General features: G+C 37.3%; 1 protein-coding gene across 1 annotated transcript in view; it reads right to left on the bottom strand.

Moving 5' to 3' along the window:
* The window catches only part of HDGFL3 (HDGF like 3), a 73,945-nt gene that overhangs the window by 15,948 nt on the left and 36,705 nt on the right, over nucleotides 1–21,292 (bottom strand). The window contains exons 2-3 of the mRNA XM_060005345.2: nucleotides 8,276–8,352; nucleotides 351–489 (exon numbers count right to left, since the gene is read on the bottom strand). Of these exons, the coding sequence (XP_059861328.1) occupies nucleotides 351–489; nucleotides 8,276–8,352 (216 nt within the window). The remainder of the gene's footprint in view (nucleotides 1–350; nucleotides 490–8,275; nucleotides 8,353–21,292) is intronic.

The raw sequence follows: 21,292 nt of genomic DNA, 5'->3' as shown, positions 1-21,292 counted from the left end.
CACTATAACAAATATAAGAATAATGAAAAAGTTTGAAATATTGAGAGAATTACCAAAATGTGATGCCAAGACATGAGGTAAGCAAATGCTGTTGGAAAAATGGGGCCAACAGGCTTGCTCAATGCAGAGTTGCCACAAACCTTTGATTTGTAAAAAATGCAGTATCTGTGAAGTGCAACAGAGCAAGGTATGCCTGTACATTTAATCCAAAGTGCTACTGGAACCAGAAAGAATTCTGACTTCAAATGGGTGGTGGGTAATCATTAGTACAAAGGACATATAAGAAAGATCCAAAAAAGAGTTAAAATAAAAAATGAGATGCAGCAAGTGATAATGAAGTAAACCATCACCTGGTATCCAGTAAACTTTACTCCTGGGTTATTTTCTATTTCCCACAATCCTTCATTAAATCCTTTCCGTTTGTTTGACTTTCCAAACTTGTCTTTGTATTCCTTATAAGGGAAAAGGTCTTTGGGACCTAGAAATGCACTGCAGAGATATATTAGAAAGAGATTTGATATTCTGACCTTCAAATATAAGATATTTTTAATATCAACTCAAGTGTCAGAGCATATTTTAGTAAATACATTAAAAGTATATATAAACCCTCTCAGTTAGACACATATCACAAGATGTTTTGCACATATATTTCAAGGTAGAAAAAATAGACAGCTAGGTATGCAAACCAGCAACACTGAACGGTGCTACTTTGATTTTACTTTTAAATTACTAATTTCTTTTTTGTTTTGAAATTGATTTTTAGCTAAACTACTTTAAAAGTAGTTTTAAAGATGTCTACTTTGACCACTTAAATCATCATCTTAAACTAAGACTTACCTAAGCTAATCTTTCACAGGTAAGGGTTTTGTAAGACTCAGTAAAAACATAAACACTGGATTAAAAAATGATTTTAACTCTTTATGCCACATTAGTGTATTTATTCACTATTATTTCTATAAATTAAAATAGCATTAGTGTTTAATGAGGCACACAAGAAAAAAATCAGAAGTGGCAAAGTAGATAGAATCTTATCCAATTTAAACCTTATCCTAAATTAGTCAAAATTATGAAAAGAAAATGAGTTAGAATAAATCCTGGGGCTGGCTAACAGATCTGAGCATTTAAACTAGAGTCTTCAGCATTACTATCTATGATATTAACCTGGTGAATGAGATGGTGGAGGCCCACATGCTGGCTGAGACTCATTTCAAACTAAGATTCATTTACTCAACAAATTTTATCGAACATCTCTAATGTGTAAAGCACTATTCCAGAGGTGCTGGGGATTCTTCAGGGAACAAAGAGATGAATGTCTCTGCCTTCATGGAGCATACATTCTATTAGCAAGGGTAGGGGACCAGACAATAAAGAAGATAAATAAATAAAATACATAGTACTGTGTGCTGAAAATAAATCAATAAATATATAGATGAAGCAGAGGAGGAGGATGGTTAAGGACTGGGGTGGATTTTACAGTTTTAGAAATACAGATCAAGAAGGAAGGCCTCACTGAAAAGGGAACAGCTAAGAACTGAAGGGGGTGAAGGAAGAACCCATGCAGTTATCTGGGGAAGAGTAGAGCAGACTGAAGGAAGAGCAAGTACAACAGACCCTGAGGTGGGAGAATGCCTAGTGTGTCTGAAAAATTAAGAGGCCAGTGTGGCTAGACTGAAACGAGTGAAGAGAGAGCTGTGTGAGATGAGGTCGGAGAGGTAACAGGGTGGGAGCACAGATTATGTCAGGCCTTGGAGGCCACTACAAAGGCTTTGAGACATACGGGAAGCCATTAAAGGTTTTGAGAAGTGACAATTTGTGTTTTAACAGCGCCACTTTGGCTGCTGTGTTGAAAACACACTGAAGAGCTGGGTACTAGGGTAGAAGCAGAGAGACTAATTAGGCTATTGAAGTAACAGTGGTGACTTGGACCAGTTGTAAGCAGTGCAGTTGGTGAGAGGTGGCTGGATTCTGAATTCACTCTCAAGAGAGCCAAGGTATTTATTAATGGGCTAGATACAGCACGTGAGAGAGAGGGTGGAACTGAGGCTATCTCCAAGGTTTTAGATTGAGCAATTAGAAGAATGCAGTTGATATTTACTGAAATGGAAAGATTTTTGAGAGAACAAGATTTGAAGGTGAAAAGCTTAGTTTTGGATGTTGAATTTGAAAACTTGGTTAGATATCCTAGTGAAGATGTCAAGTAGGCAACTGGGCAGGTGATTCTGGAATTCAGGGGAAAGGTCTGTGCTGGAGATGAATATTTGGAACTTATCGCAGAGATGATGTTGAAAGCTTTGAGACGATAGGTTAACAGTTTACTGCTGATTTTTATAAATTCCATTTTCTGACTGGATCTTAGTACTGATCCCTTCCTTACACTGCCCAGCTGGTCAAGAATTCAAGTTGATAAAATCACCTGAGGAAGCTTTCTGACCCCAATCACCAAACTTTCCTTGACTGTTCACCTTTAACTGTTCAGCATGACTGCATTTCACTGAATCCAGAGATAGTTTATTAGGATACTGGACATTCTAACCAAATGCCTGACAAACTGAGCATGAGAAGGAAATGTGGCTTTGGGCATGGTGATTTCACTTTTAGAGCAATCTGACATGAATTATTAGACTGTGGCTTGTGACCTTTCTCCAGTCCTTGACTCTATGTATAGGAATTGTGGGCTAAGCTGCCTGAGGTTCACGTCAGCTATAGATGCTAACCAGAGCTTGTCTGTACTTTAATTATGCCTCAGGAGTCAAGGTTAATGATTCAACTGGCCATGTTAGCTGCTGCCAGAAACAGGGACACTGAATGAGCTATTCTAAAACAAGTTCTTGTTTTTGATAGACAATCTTGGTTTTTCCTGGATTATAGATAATTCCACAAATCAAATCCCCTCTCAACTGGTTAACTTTGCGTGTATGTTTTATAAATTTTAAAGGGTAGGCCAGAAAATAGTTCAAAGTTACAAGCTCTAAGGATGTTATTTTTTTTCCTGACAAAGGCTGCCTTGAAAATTGTCCAGACTAAAACTACTGGGGTAAAGTTATATGGAGCAGAAGAAATTGGGGCTCCAATCACCTATCTGTCTGAGCAACAGATTCAAAGCCATGTTCTGAGGAAAATTCTGGTCCTGCCTGAGGGTGCTCCTGCTGACAGTTTTTTTGTTAAGTTCCTCACCTTCCACATACCTTCCCCCCCTTTCATTTATTTCATTTAATCAATTTTAATTCATTCAACAGCTAGTTTTAGACACTCCTGAAGTCATTCTACAAGACCACCGTCACCCTGATACCAAAACCAGACAAAGATACTACAAAAAAAGAAAATTACAGACCAGTATCACTGATGAATATAGATGCAAAAATCCTCAACAAAATACTAGCATACAGAATCCAGCAAAACACTAAAAGGATAATACACCATGATCAAGTGGCGTTTATCCCAGGAACGCAAGGATTCTTCAATATACGCAAATCAATCAATGTGATACACCATATTAACAAATTGAAGAATAAAAAACATATGAACATCTCAATAGATGCAGAAAAAGCTTGTGACAAAATTCAACACCCATTTATGATAAAAACTCTCCAGAAAGTGGGCACAGAGGGAACATACCTCAACATAATAAAGGCCATATATGACAAACCCACAGCAAACATCATTTTCAATGGTGAAAAACTGAAAGCATTTCCTCTAAGATCAGGAACGAGACAAGGATGTCCACTCTTGCCACTATTATTCCACCTAGCTTTGGAAGTCCTAGCCACGGCAATCACAGAAGAAAAAGAAATAAAAAGAAATAAAAGAAATAAAATAAAAAACAAAAAGGAATACAAATCGGAAAAGAAGAAGTAAAACTGTCACTGTTTGCAGATGACATGATACATACATAGATACATAGAGAATCCTAAAGATGCCACCAGAAGACTACTAGAGCTAATCAATGAATTGGGTAAAGTTGCAGGATACAAAATTAATGCACAGAAATCTCTTGCATTCCCATACACTAATGATGAAAAATCTGAAAGAGAAATTAAGGAAACACTCCCATTTACCACTGCAACAAAAAGAATAAAATACCTAGGAATAAACCTACCTAAGGAGACAAAAGACCTGTATGCAGAAAACTATAAGGCACTGATGAAAGAAATTAAAGATGATACCAACAGATGGAGAGATATACCATGTCTTTGGATTGGAGAAATCAATATTGTGAAAATGACTATACTACCCAAAACAATCTACAGATTCAATGCAACCCCTATCAAATTACCAATGGCATTTCTTCTTCTTTTTTTTTTTTTTTTGCGGTACGCGGGCCTCTCACTGTTGTGGCCTTTCCCGCTGCGGAGCACAGGCTCCGGATGCGCAGGCTCAGTGGCCATGGCTCACGGGCCCAGCCGCTCCGCGGCATGTGGGATCTTCCCGGACTGGAGTGCGAACCCACGTCTCCTGCATCGGCAGGCGGACTCTCAACCACTGCGCCACCAGGGAAGCCCTACCAATGACATATTTTACGGAACTAGAACAAATCATCTTAAAATTTGTATGGAGACACAAAAGACCCCAAATAGCCAAAGTAGTCCTGAGGGAAAAAAATACAGAGCTGGAGGAATCAGACTCCCTGACTTCAGCCTAAACTACAAAGCTACAGTAATCAAGACAATATGGTACTGGCACAAAAACAGAAACACAGATCAATGGAACAAGACAGAACGCCCAGAGATAAACTCACGCATCTATGGTCAACTAATCTATGACAAAGGAGGCAAGGATATACAATGGAGAAAAGACAGTCTCTTCAATAAGTGGTGCTGGGAAAACTGGACAGCTACATGTAAAAGAATGAAATTAGAACACTCCCTAACACCATACAAAAAAATACACTCAAAATGGATAAGAGACCTAAATGTAAGATCGGACACTGTAAAACTCTTAGAGGAATACATAGGAAGAACACTCTTTGACATAAATCACAGCAAGATCTTTTTTGATCCACCTCCTAGAGTAATGGAAATAAAAACAAAAATAAACAAATGGGACCTAATGAAACTTCAAAGCTTTTGCACAGCAAAGGAAATCATAAACAAGATGAAAAGGCAACCCTCAGAATAGGAGAAAATATTTGCAAACAAATCAATGGACAAACGATTAATCTCCAAAATATATAAACAGCTCATGCAGCTCAATACTAAAAAAACAAACAACCCAATCCAAAAATGGGCAGAAGACCTAAATAGACATTTCTCCAAAGAAGACATACAGATGGCCAAGAAGCACATGAAAAGCTGCTCAACATCACTAATTATTAGAGAAATGCAAATCAAAACTGCAATGAGGTATCACCTCACACCAGTTAGAATGGGCATCACCGGAAAGTCTACAGACAACAAATGCTGGAGAGGGTGTGGAGAAAAGGGGACCCTCTTGCACTGTTGGTGGGAATGTAAATTGATACAGCCACTATGGAGAACAGTATGGAGGTTCCTTAAAAAGCCAAAAATAGAATTACCTTATGATCCAGCAATCCCACTACGGGGCATATACCCAGAGAAAACCATAATTCAAAAAGACACATGCACCCCAATTTTCACTGCAGCACTATTTACAATAGCCAGGTCATGGAAGCAACATAAATGCCCATTGACAGACGAATGGATAAAGAAGATGTGGTACATATATACAATGGAATATTACTCAGCCATAAAAATGAACGAAATTGGGTCATTTGTTGAGACGTGGATGGATCTAGAGACTGTCATGCAGAATGAAGTAACTCAGAAAGAGAAAAACAAATATCGTATACTAACGCATATATGTGGAACCTAGAAAAATGGTACACATGAACCGGTTTGCAGGGCAGAAATTGAGACACAGATTTAGAGAACCAACTTATGGACACCAAGGCGGGGAAAGCGGCAGGGGGTGGGGATGGGATGAATTGGGCAATTGGGATTGACATGTATACACTGATGTGTATAAAATTGATGACTAATAAGAACCTGCTGTATAAAAAAATAAATAAAATAAAATTCAAAAAACAAAGAAACAAAAAAACACCTACCATGGGCCAGGCACTGTGTAAAGCACTGTGTATATAGGGCTTAGCAACATCCACAGAATCTCTGCCTTCACAGGGATACTGAATATTAGGTACTTGCCAGGGCATATAATCTCAGGTTTAAGGATACCCAATACTTAGTAAATGATCAGCTGAAACAATGTTATAACAGGTTTTCTAATCCAGCAAAAAAACTCACATATGGACTGTATCACACTGTTCCTTGGTAGAATTGCTTTTACTGAATTGAGACTTGGAATTATGCCACTGACTTATATTAAGGATGCTATAAGAAATAACTCCATAAAATCCTTCACACTGTTTACTGGAATGATTCTGTTACTTGTACTAGCAATATACTAGGTGGCAAATTCTTTAAGGGCAACTTTTATTTTCGGTGCCTTAAAGAATATCTAGAAAATGTTTACTAAGTGAATGAAAGTTACCATATAATATTAGTAAATGGTTGATTTTGGTGTATGCAATGGAAACGTGATAATCTTGTTTATCAAATCCTGCCTTGTTCTAGATGTACAATCAGATCACTTGGAATTAGGTTCTAAAGGAAAAGCAAAATAATGGTACAGACATAAAAGGGAAGCAGGAATGAGGGAAATACAAAAATGGGTATCACAAAGCCCTACGCACTTATTACTATAGGTAAAACATTTATTTCTAAGCTTCGAGCAACCTCTTCAAGGAGAAAAACATGTTAAGTTGCATAGTCCACAAGTATCTATTAAATAAAAATAAAACAAAGAAAATAAAACTAACCTCTTGAAAAAAACATAAATTTCTCACATGAAGACAAGAAAGAAATATGCCTTAAACGGCCCTCTCCCAGCTAGCTCTCTTTCAATATGAGAATGAGGAAGATGTCAGAGTGGTAGAGACAGCAAGCAAAGAAAAAAAGTTCATGCCTAGGGCTTCCCTGGTGGCTTAGTGGTTGAGAGTCCGCCTGACGATGCAGGGGACACGGGTTCATGCCCCGGTCTGGGAGGATCCCACATGCCCCGGAGCGGCTGGGCCCGTGAGCCATGGCCGCTGAGCCTGCGCGTCCGGAGCCTGTGCTCCGCGACGGGAGAGGCCACAGTGGTGAGAGGCCCGCGTAACGCAAAAAAGAAAAGAAGTTCATGCCTGGCTCTACTAACATTCACACGAACATAGGGGGTGACCCTGAATATAAGATTTCATCTTAGTTTTTAGCTTTCCCTCCCATTTGCAGTTTCTATTCCATTTGTGTCCTTGTTGTAAATAACCATATACGTTCTCAGTGTGTCAGGTTCTGTGTGTCAAGACTGCCTATGGTTCCCTAGCATCCATTATCACTGTCTTTCTTTTAATGGATACTCCTCCCAATTTGCTTCCCCAACAAAGTTGCCTAGCTAGAGACTATGCTTCCAGCTTCCTTACAGCTAGATGTGACCATATGTCCAAGTTCTTGCCACTGGTATAAATGCAACTGTAAGCCACATATTCAACTGCTGTGTCATTTCCTTACCTCTTCTCTCTCCCCCTTCCCTCTACCTGGAAGATGCACAGGTACCGCTGAGCCAGTTTTTGCTTTTTTTTTAAATAAGCAGACAAGGGCAATGCCCTAGGGAATGGTAGGACAATACAACAGAAGAAACCTGGGTCCCTAGAGCAGAGCGGAAGGAACATCCACCTTGATCTAGCTACCTTGATAGACAGATCGATCTATCTATCTATCTATCTATCTATCTATCTATCTAGATCCCCCATCCCTGGACTGTTTCCAAAAAAAGAAGTAAATTCCTATATTATTTGAGACACTGTATTTTCAGTTTCCTTTATTCAATAGCTTAATCTGTATTCTGACCAACACAATTACAAAAACTTATAAAGGTAGTATGTTTCCTTCAGGGTCTGACAAATTGAAGGAGACTGAGAGAACATAACTTTGTTCTGTGAAATATGAATGGAAGACATCTCTCTAGGTCTTAAAAGTGTCCTAAAGGAAACTTCTGGGTCATGCCCAACATTTAAGCAGAAACAGAAATGATATTCAAAAGCCACATAAATGAAAAATCTTTACATTAAGAAAAAAATATATTATCTTTGCAATTTTATATAATTGATTATAATGATTTTAACAACATATAAAATAATATAAAGTGATTTTAACAACATATAATGTAGTCTAGCAGAATCAAATTAGAATTGTTGAAAATTTAAGTTGTTTTGTTGACTTACGTTTCATGGGTGCCAAAAAAGAAGATAGGATACTTATTTGCTGGAGGCTTCACAGCTCCCTCTGGGAGTTCATCAATCTATTAAAGATAAAACCATGTAAAATAGCATAAACATGATATAAACATTGTTCCGATAATTTATTGTTAATTTCAAAATAAAATCACTCTAATAAAAATCCCAACAGTTTTCCTTTCCTTGAACCTTATAAAATGATTCTAAAGGTCGTATTTGGCATACCATATGGAGAGTAACACTGTAAATTGATTATAACTATTATGGTAATACATAATCAGGAGCCAAAACTACTCATTTCCTTCAACTCAATAGAATTACTCTTGGGAATGTGTCCTAGTGAAATAATTCAAAAGAACACAAAAAAGAAACAGAAGATGCACTTTTGGGGGATAGTAACAAATTTTTATATCCCACCCTTACAAGATAGGAGAATTATAGAACATTAACTCAAAATATTATGTAGTCATTGAAAGATATCATCTCTTGCCTGGACTAGTGCAAGTCTCTCCCCATCCACTGAAGCTCAAATTACCTTTTTAAATGCATATTTGATTGTGTCAAATCCTTCAACAGCTTGTCATAGCTGTGCATCTGAAACCTCTGGGGCTTTTAAAAACTAAAGATCATCAATCCTTCCCCAGACCCAGCAATTTTTATGTACAGCTGAGGTTGAAAACTTCTCATAGGATAAAGTCTAAGTTCTTTAGAATGCTACATAGTTATATAAACATCATTCCCTAGAATGTTTCAAGAAATGGTCCTTGACTCCTAAATCTCCATCTGTAGTTCCAACCTTTCCTTTGAACTCCAGGAATGAAATTACAAACATCTACAAACCATTTCCATTTACATGTCCTACAAGCAACTTAAAATGAAGAAAAGGCCTGGAGTTCTTCAGAAGAGGCATACTTGGAGTTTATAGAGCAAGGAAAAGGGTCTGGTATCCTGTGTCCTGAAGATATCTGCAGGCCTTCTGAACTAACATATGGCGACAGCCTGAGGATTACTACAGCATCACAACATTCATCTCTGAACTGAAAGAACCATGTGTCACAGAACAGATGCCCTGGTGTACTGAGAAAAGATGGACTTTCAGTCTAGAAACTTTAGTCCTGCTTCTGACTTCAATTGTGATATCGAAGATATCACTTAATGACTTTCACATCTGTAAAATGAGACGGTTGCACTAGGTAACCTCTAGGTTTCCTTCAAGTCCTGAAATTCCATGCCTTGCCTAAAACTGAACTAATTTTCTCTGAATCTGTTTTTGTTTCCTATCTTAAGTACTGGTACACTCAGTACCAAGAAAGAAACCTTAATCTTTTTATTATTTCCTCAAGCTCCACATTCAGTTTTTCACCAAATTCCCCAATTTGGCTCCTGAAATGTCTCCAAATTGAACACCATTCCCACTACTAAATTTAGTTCCCTAAAAAAGTTCTCAAGATCTTTTGACAAGGCCACAGCAGCCTGTCAAAGTATCTCCTTGCCTCTGGGCTTTCCCGTTACGGACTGTACAACTTCTGGGTAAACCCTGTATGTTTTACATTCAATACACTACCCTACAAAGACAATTTAAAATGAGTAATTTCATTTTGAATAAAATTCAATTATACACACACACACACTCTCTCTCTCATACATATATTATTGTGGTAAAAAATACATAACATAAAATTTTCTATCTTACCCATTTTAAAATTTACAGTTCAGTAGTGTTAAGAATATTCACGCTATGATATAGATCTCCAGAAAATGAATAACTATATTTTAAATGGACAAAAAATAGAACTTAATATGGAAATGTATGTTTATGTATGTGGGAGGCACTGAATTGCTAGCCGACAAAACACTATCACATCATGTTTTTTTTTTCACTCTTGTGAGAAAACTGAAAGTGTATCTTTTTAAAAAAACTTTTCTTTCAAATAAAACACAACTTTTGGCTAAACTTTTCCTTCACTGTGTTATATAACTAACATCTACTGTAGAAGTTGCAAACTGACAGCCCTTAGGCCATGTCTGGCCTGAAGAAATGTTTTGTTTGGCTCATACAGTGTTTTTAAAAAACTGAATTAGGTATCAACACTTTAAAACTGGAAGATTCATCTTAAACCCAGAACAATAGCCTCCGTGAAAAAATATGGAAGATAGGAATAAGCAACACTAAGCTTGCATTCCCAGGAGGCAACAATTAGCTGAAGATGATCAACAGCTGCCTTCAGACAAGGTATGTTCTCTCAAGTTTGCTACATTCCCCACCACTCTCTAGGCAACGTTGTTAATGCCTGCTTCCCTTACTTACAATTGCTTGCCTGGCCCCTTTGAATATCTGAGTTCACACCCCTGTAATAAATAATGCCAAAATAGTGGCTTTACCATCACGCTGGTTCCCTCATAAAGGTGTTAAATGTTGACATGCACTCACTATATCTTACTGAGTCTTGTTTTGAAAATTACACTTTGACAGTTTTGGAATTATACGAAGTTGTTCAAGTGGATATATATGCCTTCTTGAACCAATTAAAGAGTGTACCTCCTGGGCACTGGTTTTTGTTTGTTTGTTTTGGCTTCTAGAGTGAATACCAAGTGGCAATAGAACTTTAACTTCAGAGTTTCTGTTTTTCTACTGTTTCTATTTTCCTGACTTTTATTTTCACTTTTATTTCTGGTTCTTGGCTATGTTTGGTTCTGATTCTGGTTTGCACACAGCCAGTGTGTTATTCCCCGTTAATAGGAGGATGGGGACCTATTCTCTTTTGGGTATGACAGGGCAAATAATCTGGTACAACCGTCTTTTGGTTTGTAGAAGAATAAGTCTTGCTTTTACTGGAAAGAAGAAAAGCCCTTTGAGATCTAGATCAGTGAGTACATGTATTTTGTGTTTCCTTTAACCTGTAACTGAAGTAGACCTGAAGCCGTAGGCTCTCTGTGTGCCTATCATACTTGAGAGTCTTTACCCTTCCCTGTGTGAGTTTGAAACATTTTCCTGTTTCTGGGAAGGGTATTAACAAATTAGATATAAATTTCTTAAAATGAAAGAGCTCTGTTTTTACTGATTTACAGACACTAATAAGATTACAAAAATCTAATATAAAGGAACGTTAAGAATCCTCAAGAAATTAAAAAGTGAATGTAGAATACTTCAAATACGGTGGCCTTTTTGTTATCGTTCATTGTTTATCTGTCTGCTTTGTTCACTGCAGAGACACAGGCAATGTCAGTTAGAACTGAGGCTGGACTTGGGGCCTGGAGGCAGGCAGCCTCACATTTCCTAGAAAACTTGTTCTCAGAGCTCATCCCTGGGCCTTCACCATCAGTGTCACCTGCGGACTCATTAGAAATGCTAGTTCTCAGTCCAGAACCCTAATGAGGGTTAGGCCCAAGAATCAGGGTTTTAAGAAGCCTCCAGCTGTTTTTGATATACATTATAAAGCATTCCATCCTCCTGCTGTGGTTCCTGTGGATGAGTTGCCTTTGTTTCTTCTGATTAACATTAAGTCTGCTTAGGGAAGAGATATGGGGATATATGTATATGGATAGCTGATTCACTTTGTTATAAAGCAGGAACTAACACACCATTGTAAAGCAATTATACTCCAATAAAGATGTTATAAAAACAACAACAACAACAACAAAACATTAAGTCTGCTTAAATCTGTGGGATTTTTGCCCTGAGACTGCAAAATTGCATCAGTGCATGTTTATTTTCCTAATATTTTAAAAAATGTCCAATTTTCTATTTTTTAATTAAAAGAGTGCTACACTATATTAAATGTGGTGGCTTTTTAAGGAAAAACCCTTCTCACAGGAACTGTTAGCTCGTAAGTATTCTTATATAAGAATCCAAATTAAAGTAATCAAAGTGAATCTTTGAACAAATCAGACTGGTTTACAATTTTGGTTTAAAAATAACTATTTCTCTTTATCTGGATTTAATCATTGTAGAGTGTAATATAAGTAAATTTAAGAAAATAAAATTGGGGTTTCTCATGAAGATACTAATTTACATCTGAATTCCTTAAGTTCTGAAGTTCTTACCTAACCTCCCTTGGTAGACTTCCCTGGTGGTGCAGTTGTTAAGAATCCGCCTGCCAATGTAGGGGACACAGGTTCGATCCCTGGTCCAGGAAGATCCCACATGCTGCAGAGCAATGAAGCTCGTGCACCACAACTACTGAGCCTGCGTTCTAGGGCCCACGAGCCACAACTACTGAGGTCTCATGCCACAAACTACTGAAGCCCACACACCTAGAGCCCGAGCTCCGCAACAAGAGAACCACTGCAATGAGAAGCCTGCGCACCTCAAGGAAGAGTAGCCCGCGCACCTCAAGGAAGAGTAGCCCCTGCTCACCGCAACTAGAGAAAGCCCGCACACAGCAACGAAGACCCAATGCAGCCAAAAATAAATAATAATAAAAAAAAGGCATCATCATATAGATAAAAACAAATAAGAAAATAATTTAAAAAAGAATAAAATGGACATTAAAAAAAGGAAAAAGGGTCTACTGATAAGCTAATATTACTTCCATATAATGTTTAAGATGAAGGAAAACGTAAACTTAAATTATAATTCTGACAAACTTTTCTATATCAACAGTAATTATGTTCTGTGGTATGTTAAGATTAAACATAATTTCCAACAGTTAACTTTAAGACCTTGGACTAATATTAAATTGAGTTAAAGGATCATCTTTGCATCTCTGAGTAATTCCTAAGTAAGACAGAATACTGAAACACTGGTCAGCAAGTGTAGTTTTAACATATATATGATTTTAATTTTTATATGTTATGTAGTGGAAAGGATATGTGTATTAGGTATATCCATGAGCTTTGCTGGTTTGTTAAAACACTTGTATATAACAGAAATTTCCCAGTTTCTCTGTGAAACAGAAGTTAGTTACCTTGGTTAAGTTATAATTGATATGCAGATTGAGACTATACTAAGAACAACAGTGACACAGAAATACAACCATGTATGCAAAGGTAATGAATGGCATGTGTTCTTGTTTATTAATGGGAAAAGATTAGTCTTGTACTTGAAGTGAAGTATCTAGGTTGTTCCAAAATGTGAAAGAGGATAATGAAGGACAAACCTGGATATTGAAAGCTGTAGATTTGTGGAAAGGGAAATTTATTTGCCTTGGACTATAATAACTGCAAATAACAGTCTAAAATATGCAATGAAATATTAAAATTTTTCCAAAGCTGGCTCAGTTTTGATGGATTTATTCATAAGGTTAAAAAGGGAAAGCTTCTAAATCCATTAATGTCAAATATTTATTAATATAAAACCAGAATTTGGTTTTCTCTGTTAAAATAAGAAATTGGTCTTGGAGTATTCTGTTCTTAACAAAATATGGTAAAAGGTTATTCTTTACCTCCTGTAATCTGCATAGATAGCCATATCTCACTAGAATAACTTCTTGGACTTTGTGCTGACTCTGTCATATCTTTAAATTTGTTTTAAAACAAACAACAAAAGTTCCTTGCTAAAGAGTTAAAGTTCTTTAAAAAAACTGGGTCACCACTTTCTATGTTAATTTAAAACATTATATTGTTACTTTGACTAAGTCATTATTCATTATCTTCAGATATCTAAGCTCCTATCTTAATCAAGCAATGAAGTCTGATAATTCTTGTGATGCTGCTGAGTTCAGAGAACTCACTGTGTAACAAATGATTTGGCTCAGATTGTGGTGTAAGACCCAAAGTGCAGTATTACGTGCTGCCTCAACATTTTGTAAAATTGGGATGGTCTTGAATGGTCTACCTGCAAGTTCTCTTCCTCGCTCTGCTCCTGTGGATAAGGTCCCCTAGTCAAAAAATCCTCTTCATTAAAGGGACCAAGCAAAGTTTCTTTTTAATCCCTGCTAGCCTTTATCCCCGGTTTTGGTTCCCTGCTAGCCTCGGAATTATTCAGACAAGCCAATCACATCCTCCTGTGGGAACCCCACTCTCTTGATACTACAAAGTCTTCTTCCCATTGCCTGAGTTGTTCACTGTCTCTGAGTGCAACCTCCAGGTCGCCCTGTAAGGCAGGCAGTGTCCTCCTCCTCTGGGATGTGAGTTTATGTAACTAATACATTGTTGCCTATCTTATCTGCCCAGTGTTGTGTGTTGAGCCATTCCCAAAAACATATGGTGGGAATCCTCTCTCTCACCAATAGGGTGAATAGGAAGTGATTAAAATACAGATAGGCACCAACACCAGGGGAATCTTATCAGAATGCTGGGGTAAGAGGTTCCACACAGTGGCTCAAATTTATTATGTGTGGTAGCTTAGAGGTACTGAGTCCAGATGGTAGTTGGGGGTGGGGTTGAGTGGAGGAAGGGAAGTCCTGAGGGCCAGAGGGCTAGGCAGAGATACCAAGGTCCCTCCCTTGGCAGTGTCTCTTCTCTCAGAAATGCTCATGGCCCATTCATTCCCGTACTTTGTTCAAATCTCTGCTCAAATAGCACTGCATCAGAGGGCTTTTCCCCTACAACCCAACTTAAAATAATACCTCTTACCCTGTCATTCTCTATTCTTTTATTCTGCTTTATTTTTATTGTAAGAATATCCCTGCCCTTGAGTATTTGTTTGTTTCTTCACATTAGAATATAATCTTTGTGAGAGGGAAACTTGCTTTGTTCTCCACAATAGCTCTACTGCCTAAAGCAGCACCTGATACATGACTGGTGCATAATAAATATTCCTCGAGGACCAAAGTTTCCTTACTGACTCAGGACCTGAAGAAGCCTATACTTACATGATGAGAAGCAGTGACCCTGGCTGTGAAGAAGAGAAAGGTACACCACAGACCACTTTCAATCACAGATTACTAAGAAAAACTATTATGGGGTTATAGTATAAAGGAGTCTCTATGCTTAAGAAAAGGAAATAAGAAGAACAAACTTGTCTCTTTGAATATGCCAATAAGAAGAATTTTGGGGGCTAGCTGACTAAGAATGCGGAGGAAAAAAAGACCATTTTACCTATTAAAGTTTATGAGGTGAGGTTAAATTACAGAGGGGAAAAACGCTTGTGATATTATAAAATGGCTTTAGATAAAGAGAAGTCTATAAATGAGTCAACAAATTTACTGTAGGGGAAGAAAGGGAAAGCACACTATGGAAAAAGGAAATGTATACAAGAGGAAGGGGAAAGAATTTTTAAAATCTGAGTATATCTGGATTAACAAACAGGTAACTGATCAACTTAATATCTGAAAATAACACTTTGTTAGGACCCCAAACATAAGGAGATAACTTCCAAAATAAGAGTTCAAAAAATCTGTTGAAAACCAGTCCGTAATTATCTTCAAGAATATAAAAATCATCACTTGTTAGTTGACAGAGCAATTTCACATTGAAAGACATTTTGTTTTTCACTCAACTAAACTTTCAAAAACCTCGCCATTTTCATTTTTAGAAAATTATAAATAATTTTGAGAGGTCACAATACACTTACACTTAGAACACAGTGCTTTTAACTTATTGTAGGCTTTATGTAGGGGATAGGCGAGATGACTGACTGAGGTCCCTCATTCATATGTTACATTGCTGATTCTGGAGGAGGAGCATATATGGGGCATTAACACATCCTCACAGTATACCTGGGGAGAGCCAATCTGACAAATGGGAAAACTCAGGCTGAATAGTAAAAAGTGAGGGATTTGGTGTGATCTTCATATAAGATCTTCATTTATATTGCCAGATCCCTCTTTTTTTTTTTTTAAATTATAGCAGGCACATTTTAAATTGAAATGTATAAAAAATCTGGCCTATTCCCCCAACTTTCCCTCAGTCTTAAGCAATTGTCCACACAGGTTCAATCTTGAACAGGTATAAATAAACTCATTTTTAGGGTTTAGCTGCATTTTAAAAAAATTTTACTTATTTAATTTATTTATTTTTGGCTGCATTGGGTCTTCGTTGCTGCGCGAGCTTTCTCTAGTTGCGGCAAGTGGGCGCTACTCTTCATCGTGGTGTGCGGGTTTCTCATTGCAGTGGCTTCTCTTGTTGTGGAGCACGGGTTCTAGGCATGCGGGCTTCAGTAGCTGCAGCACGTGGGCTCAGTAGTTGTAGCTCGCAGGCTCTAGAGCACAGACTCAGTAGTTGAGCGCACAGGCTTAGTTGCTCCACGGCATGTGGGATCTTCCCAGACCAGGGCTCGAACCCATGTCTCCTGCACTGGCAGGCGGATTCTTAACCACTGTGCTACCAGGGAAGCACTCTATCTGCATTTTTTTGAAGTAAAATTTATAATGAAATATACTGATCTTAAATGTATTGAATATATTTAACGAGAATTTGATATATGCATATACCCATTTAACCAACCCCTAATCAAGTACAGAACTTTAAGTTATCTCAGAACATTTCCTCCTACTCCCTACTGGTTCTCATCCACTACAGGCAACCACCTTCCTGATTTCCATCATCACAGATCGGTTTTGCCTGTTCCTGAACTTAAAAAAAAAAAAAAAGCAACAAGTTTTTGGTCATTGGCTTCTTTTGCTCCATGTCTTTTTGAGATGAATTCATATTATATTAGTAATATAATTCTAATATCATTCTTTTATATTGCCAAGTAGTATTCTACTGCATCCATTCTCTTTATGTGATGATGGACATTTGTTACTGTTTCCAGTTTTGACTATTGTGAATGAATCTGCTAAAATTATTCTTGTACCTTTCTTGGGGGGAATATATGCTTTCATCTTACTTGGATAAATACCCAGGAAAAGGATTAGTGAGTAATAGTGTAGGGATATGTTTAACTTTGTAAGAAACTTCCACACTGTGTTCTGAAGTGGTTATGCCATTTTAAAAAAACTTTATTTTACTTATTTATTTTTGGCTGTGTTGGGTCTTCGTTGCTGCATGCGTGCTTTCTCTAGTTGCGACTAGCGGGGGCTACTCTTTGTTGTGATGCGCGGGCTTCTCATTGCGGTGGCTTGTCTTGTTGCAGAGCACGGGCTCTAGGCACACAGGCTCCAGTAGTTGTGGCACGCGGGCTCAGTAGTTGTGGCACGCGGACTCAAGAGCGCAGGCTCAGTAGTTTTGGCACACGGGCTTAGCTGCTCCGCAGCATGTGGAATCTTCCCGGACCAGGGCTTGAACCCGTATCCCCTGCATTGGTAGGTGGATTCTTAACCACTGCACCACTAGGTAAGCCCGGTTATACCATTTTAAACCCCCTTGAACAATACATGAGTTCCAGTTGCTCTACATCCTAACCAACACTTGGTGCGGCCAGTCTTTTTAACTTTAGCCATTCTAACAGGTGTGAAGTGGTATCTACCGTGGGTATCTTTTAACATACCAAACTGTCATAGTGCTCTACACATTTACCCAAGAGAAATGAAAGCTTATGTCCATACAAATATCTGTACAAGGATGTATATGGCAGCTTTACTCATAATAGTGAAAATCTGGAAACAGTCTAGATGTCCATCAACATGAGAATGGTTAAACAAACTGTGGTGTATTCACAAAAGGGAATACTATTCTGTAATAAAAAGAACAAAGTACTAATCATACAATAACATGGATGAATCTCAAAAGCATTATGGTAAATGAAAGAAGTCTGCATAAAAGAGTAATACTGGAATATTGCATAAATGGAATATTGCATGATTCCATTTATATGAAGTTCCAGAAAAGAAAAAGCTAATTTGTGATGGAAAAAAACTCTAAACAGTGATTACCTCTGGGGGAAGGTGGGAGTGGTAACCGACTGTGGGAAGAGGCATAAGAGAATTTTCTGGGGTGATGGTATATTTCATATCTTGATAGGGGTTTGCATTATATGGGTGTATAAATCTGTCATAACTCATCAAATGGAATATTCACTGTATGTAACTTTCACCTCAAAAATGTAAATAAACATTAAATTCTAGTTAATTACATGCATGCTAAAGTGTTTAGGAATGAAATACAATAATGTATGTAAATTAACTTAAAATACATAAAAATAAATCGATGGATGGATAGAAATTGTTAGATGGATACAAATGTCATAAAACAAACCTAGCAAAATGCTAATTGTAGACTCTAGGTGTGGTGGGTTATGGTGTTCACTTTTTATATCAACTTCTGATACGTTTCAAAAATTTCATAATAATATTTTGGTAAAAATAGGAGAAGAGGGGAGAGAGGATGAGGGTAGTATAACAAGTTGGTTATAACCTTGCTCTTAAAATGGAGTCAACTGATATTGTTTAGTCAATAAATCAGTATGAGACAGGAGGGGCTTCCCTGGTGGTGCAGTGGTTAAGAATCCGCCTGCCAATGCAGGGGACATGGGTTCGAGCCCTGGTCCAGAAGATCCCACATGCTGCGGAGCAACTAAGCCTGTGCGCCACAACTACTGAGCCTGTGTGCCACAACTACTGAAGCCCTCCTGCCTAGACCCCAGGCTCCACAATAAGAGAAGCCACCACAACGAGAAGGCCACGCACCGCAACAAACAGCAGCCCTCACTCGCTGCAACTAGAGAAAGCCCATGTGCAGCAACGAAGACCCAGTGCAGCCAAAAAAAAAAAAGAGAGAGAGACAGGAAACTGTTGTGCTTTCTTATAAGCCAAGTTGGTTTTTAAAACTGTGTACATACAATACTTAAGCTAAAAACAACTGAATTCAAAAAAGAATTTTTAATGAAGCAATGCCATTTGCAGCAACATGGATGGACCTGGAGATTATCATACTAAGTGAAGTCAGACAAAGACAAATATCTCATGATATCACTATATATGGAATCTTAAAAAAAAAAGATACAAAATGAGCTTGTTTACAAAACAGAAACAGACTCACAGACATTGAAAACAAATTTATGGTTACCAAAGGGGAAAGGCAGGGGAGGGATAAATTAGGAGTTTAGGATTAACAGATACACATTACTATATATAAAATGGATAAACAAGGAGGACCTCCTGTATAGCACAGGGAACTATATGCAATATCTTATAATACCCTATAATGGAAAAGAATCTGAAAAAGAATATATATATAAAACTGAATCACTTTGCTGTACACCTGAAACTAACGCAACATTGTAAATCAACTATACTTCAATTTTAAAATTTTTTTAAAGTTTTTAAAACCACCAAATTGTCAATTAGTGATTGCACTTCCACCAATCATGTGAGTCCCTAAATCCCTACATCTTCACTAATAATGAATAATTTATTATCTTTTTATCTTATCTAAATTTGCTATGTGAAAAATGCTGTTTTGTTTTAATTTGTACTTTCTTAACTATAGATGATGTTGAACATCTTTTCATATGTTAAAAAGTTATTTGTATTATGTTTTCTATAAACTGCTTTTTCATATCCTGTGCCCATTTTTCTACTGGGTTGTTGTCTAGTTTTGTTACTGATCAGTAGAAGCTCATTTTGTTTGTATGCCTGTCTGTCTGTCTACCTATCTATGTCAGCCCTTTTCCTACCATTTGTTACGTTTTTTACCCATTTACCGTTTGTCTTGACTTCATCTGCAAAATTTTTTTTGCTAGCAGAAATTTCTTAATTTTTATATAGTAACAGCTATTAATCATTTCCTTTGTGCCTTATGGGTTTGCATCTTGCTTAAAAAGGCCTTTCCTACTTTAAGATTACCCAAAAATTATCCCATATTTTCTCTTGTATTACTTTTGTGATTTCACAAGTCACAAAATAATTCTATGAATTATTTTCTTAAGCTATAAATGTGCCTAATAGTAAATGTAGGGAAATGAGCACCCACATAAATAATTACAAGGACTATAAACTGCTACAAACATTTAAGAAATTGATATGATTGCATATATTATAAAATTAAAACATACATACCACATGGCCTAACAATTCCACTTCTAGGAACCAATCTATCCTACAGAAATAAGAACATGAGTGAGTATGTAAACATAAACAAACCAATATGTTCACTGAGGCTCTCCTGCCAAAGAAGAAACAACTAACGGGCCTTCATGGTAGGAATGGTTAACTAAATTATGGTGCAGTCATAGTATGGCACATTCATAGCCAAGATCTATGTGCACTGACTTGGAAAGTTAGCAGTATATCAAGGACAAGTGAAAAGAGCAAGCTGCAGGATAAAAAATGTTAACTACATAAAACCATACGTGCATGTGAATGCTTATGTAAGTGGAGGAAAACATTAGGAAGGGTACACGCCAAACTATCAATGCTAGTTATCTCAATGGGGTAGGAACGGTAGCACTATAAAACATTTCTTCTGAAATTAAAAATAAACAAAAATATTGTCAGAGTAACCCAATAAAAATATTGATGCTTAGGGCTTTCCCTGGCAAGTCTGATTAAAAAAATAATAGCAGAATGGAATTTTTATTAGGTAAAGAGCAAATGGACAATTAAGCTTCCAGACTCTACTGTCTACGTGTGCTGGATGACTTTTCCTTTAAACCGTCAGCCCCTCTATGGTTCAGCCCCTCTGAACCAAGGAGAACCTCATCTGATCAGATATAGAGGCACCTTTTCCCACTACAAGGGGGGTTTGGAATGAGTCTCCAGTTATATACTTGGTTTGAATTTCTAAGGACACTATATTTGCAGAATTTAGCCTTCCCTTTTCTATTTCCCTAGTAAGGAGTCTTAGCTGGTCTTCCTCCAGCAAAATTTCCTTAATTATATGCAAGATTTTATATAGCACATTTTAATGGGGAGAGAATTCACTGCTTTACTCATATCCTCCAAACCCTGCCTCCCCCATCAAAAAAATGTAAAGAAAAACAATCATGTTAAACTAAATTCAGACACTTGTGAATCTAATTCACAGTATTTGTACCAATTTGGGAACATCTTTTATTTTTGGTGTCAACTCATCAAGCTTTATGTTGTCAACAAGAAATGATATACAATATCTGTTTTTTTCCCCTTAAATTCTACTTTATATGATATAAATTACTGCCATTACTTGTTTTATTCAAATCTGATAAATAGATCTTTCCAACTGGGGCAAATTTTTGTCTTCTACTATTCTGTGTTATTAGAT

Source organism: Delphinus delphis, chromosome 2 (assembly GCF_949987515.2).
Source record: "Delphinus delphis chromosome 2, mDelDel1.2, whole genome shotgun sequence".
In the NCBI taxonomy this organism is placed as follows: domain Eukaryota; kingdom Metazoa; phylum Chordata; class Mammalia; order Artiodactyla; family Delphinidae; genus Delphinus; species Delphinus delphis.
The sequence above is the reverse complement of the archived record's forward strand: the minus strand, read 5'-3'. Positions and strand labels throughout refer to the sequence as shown.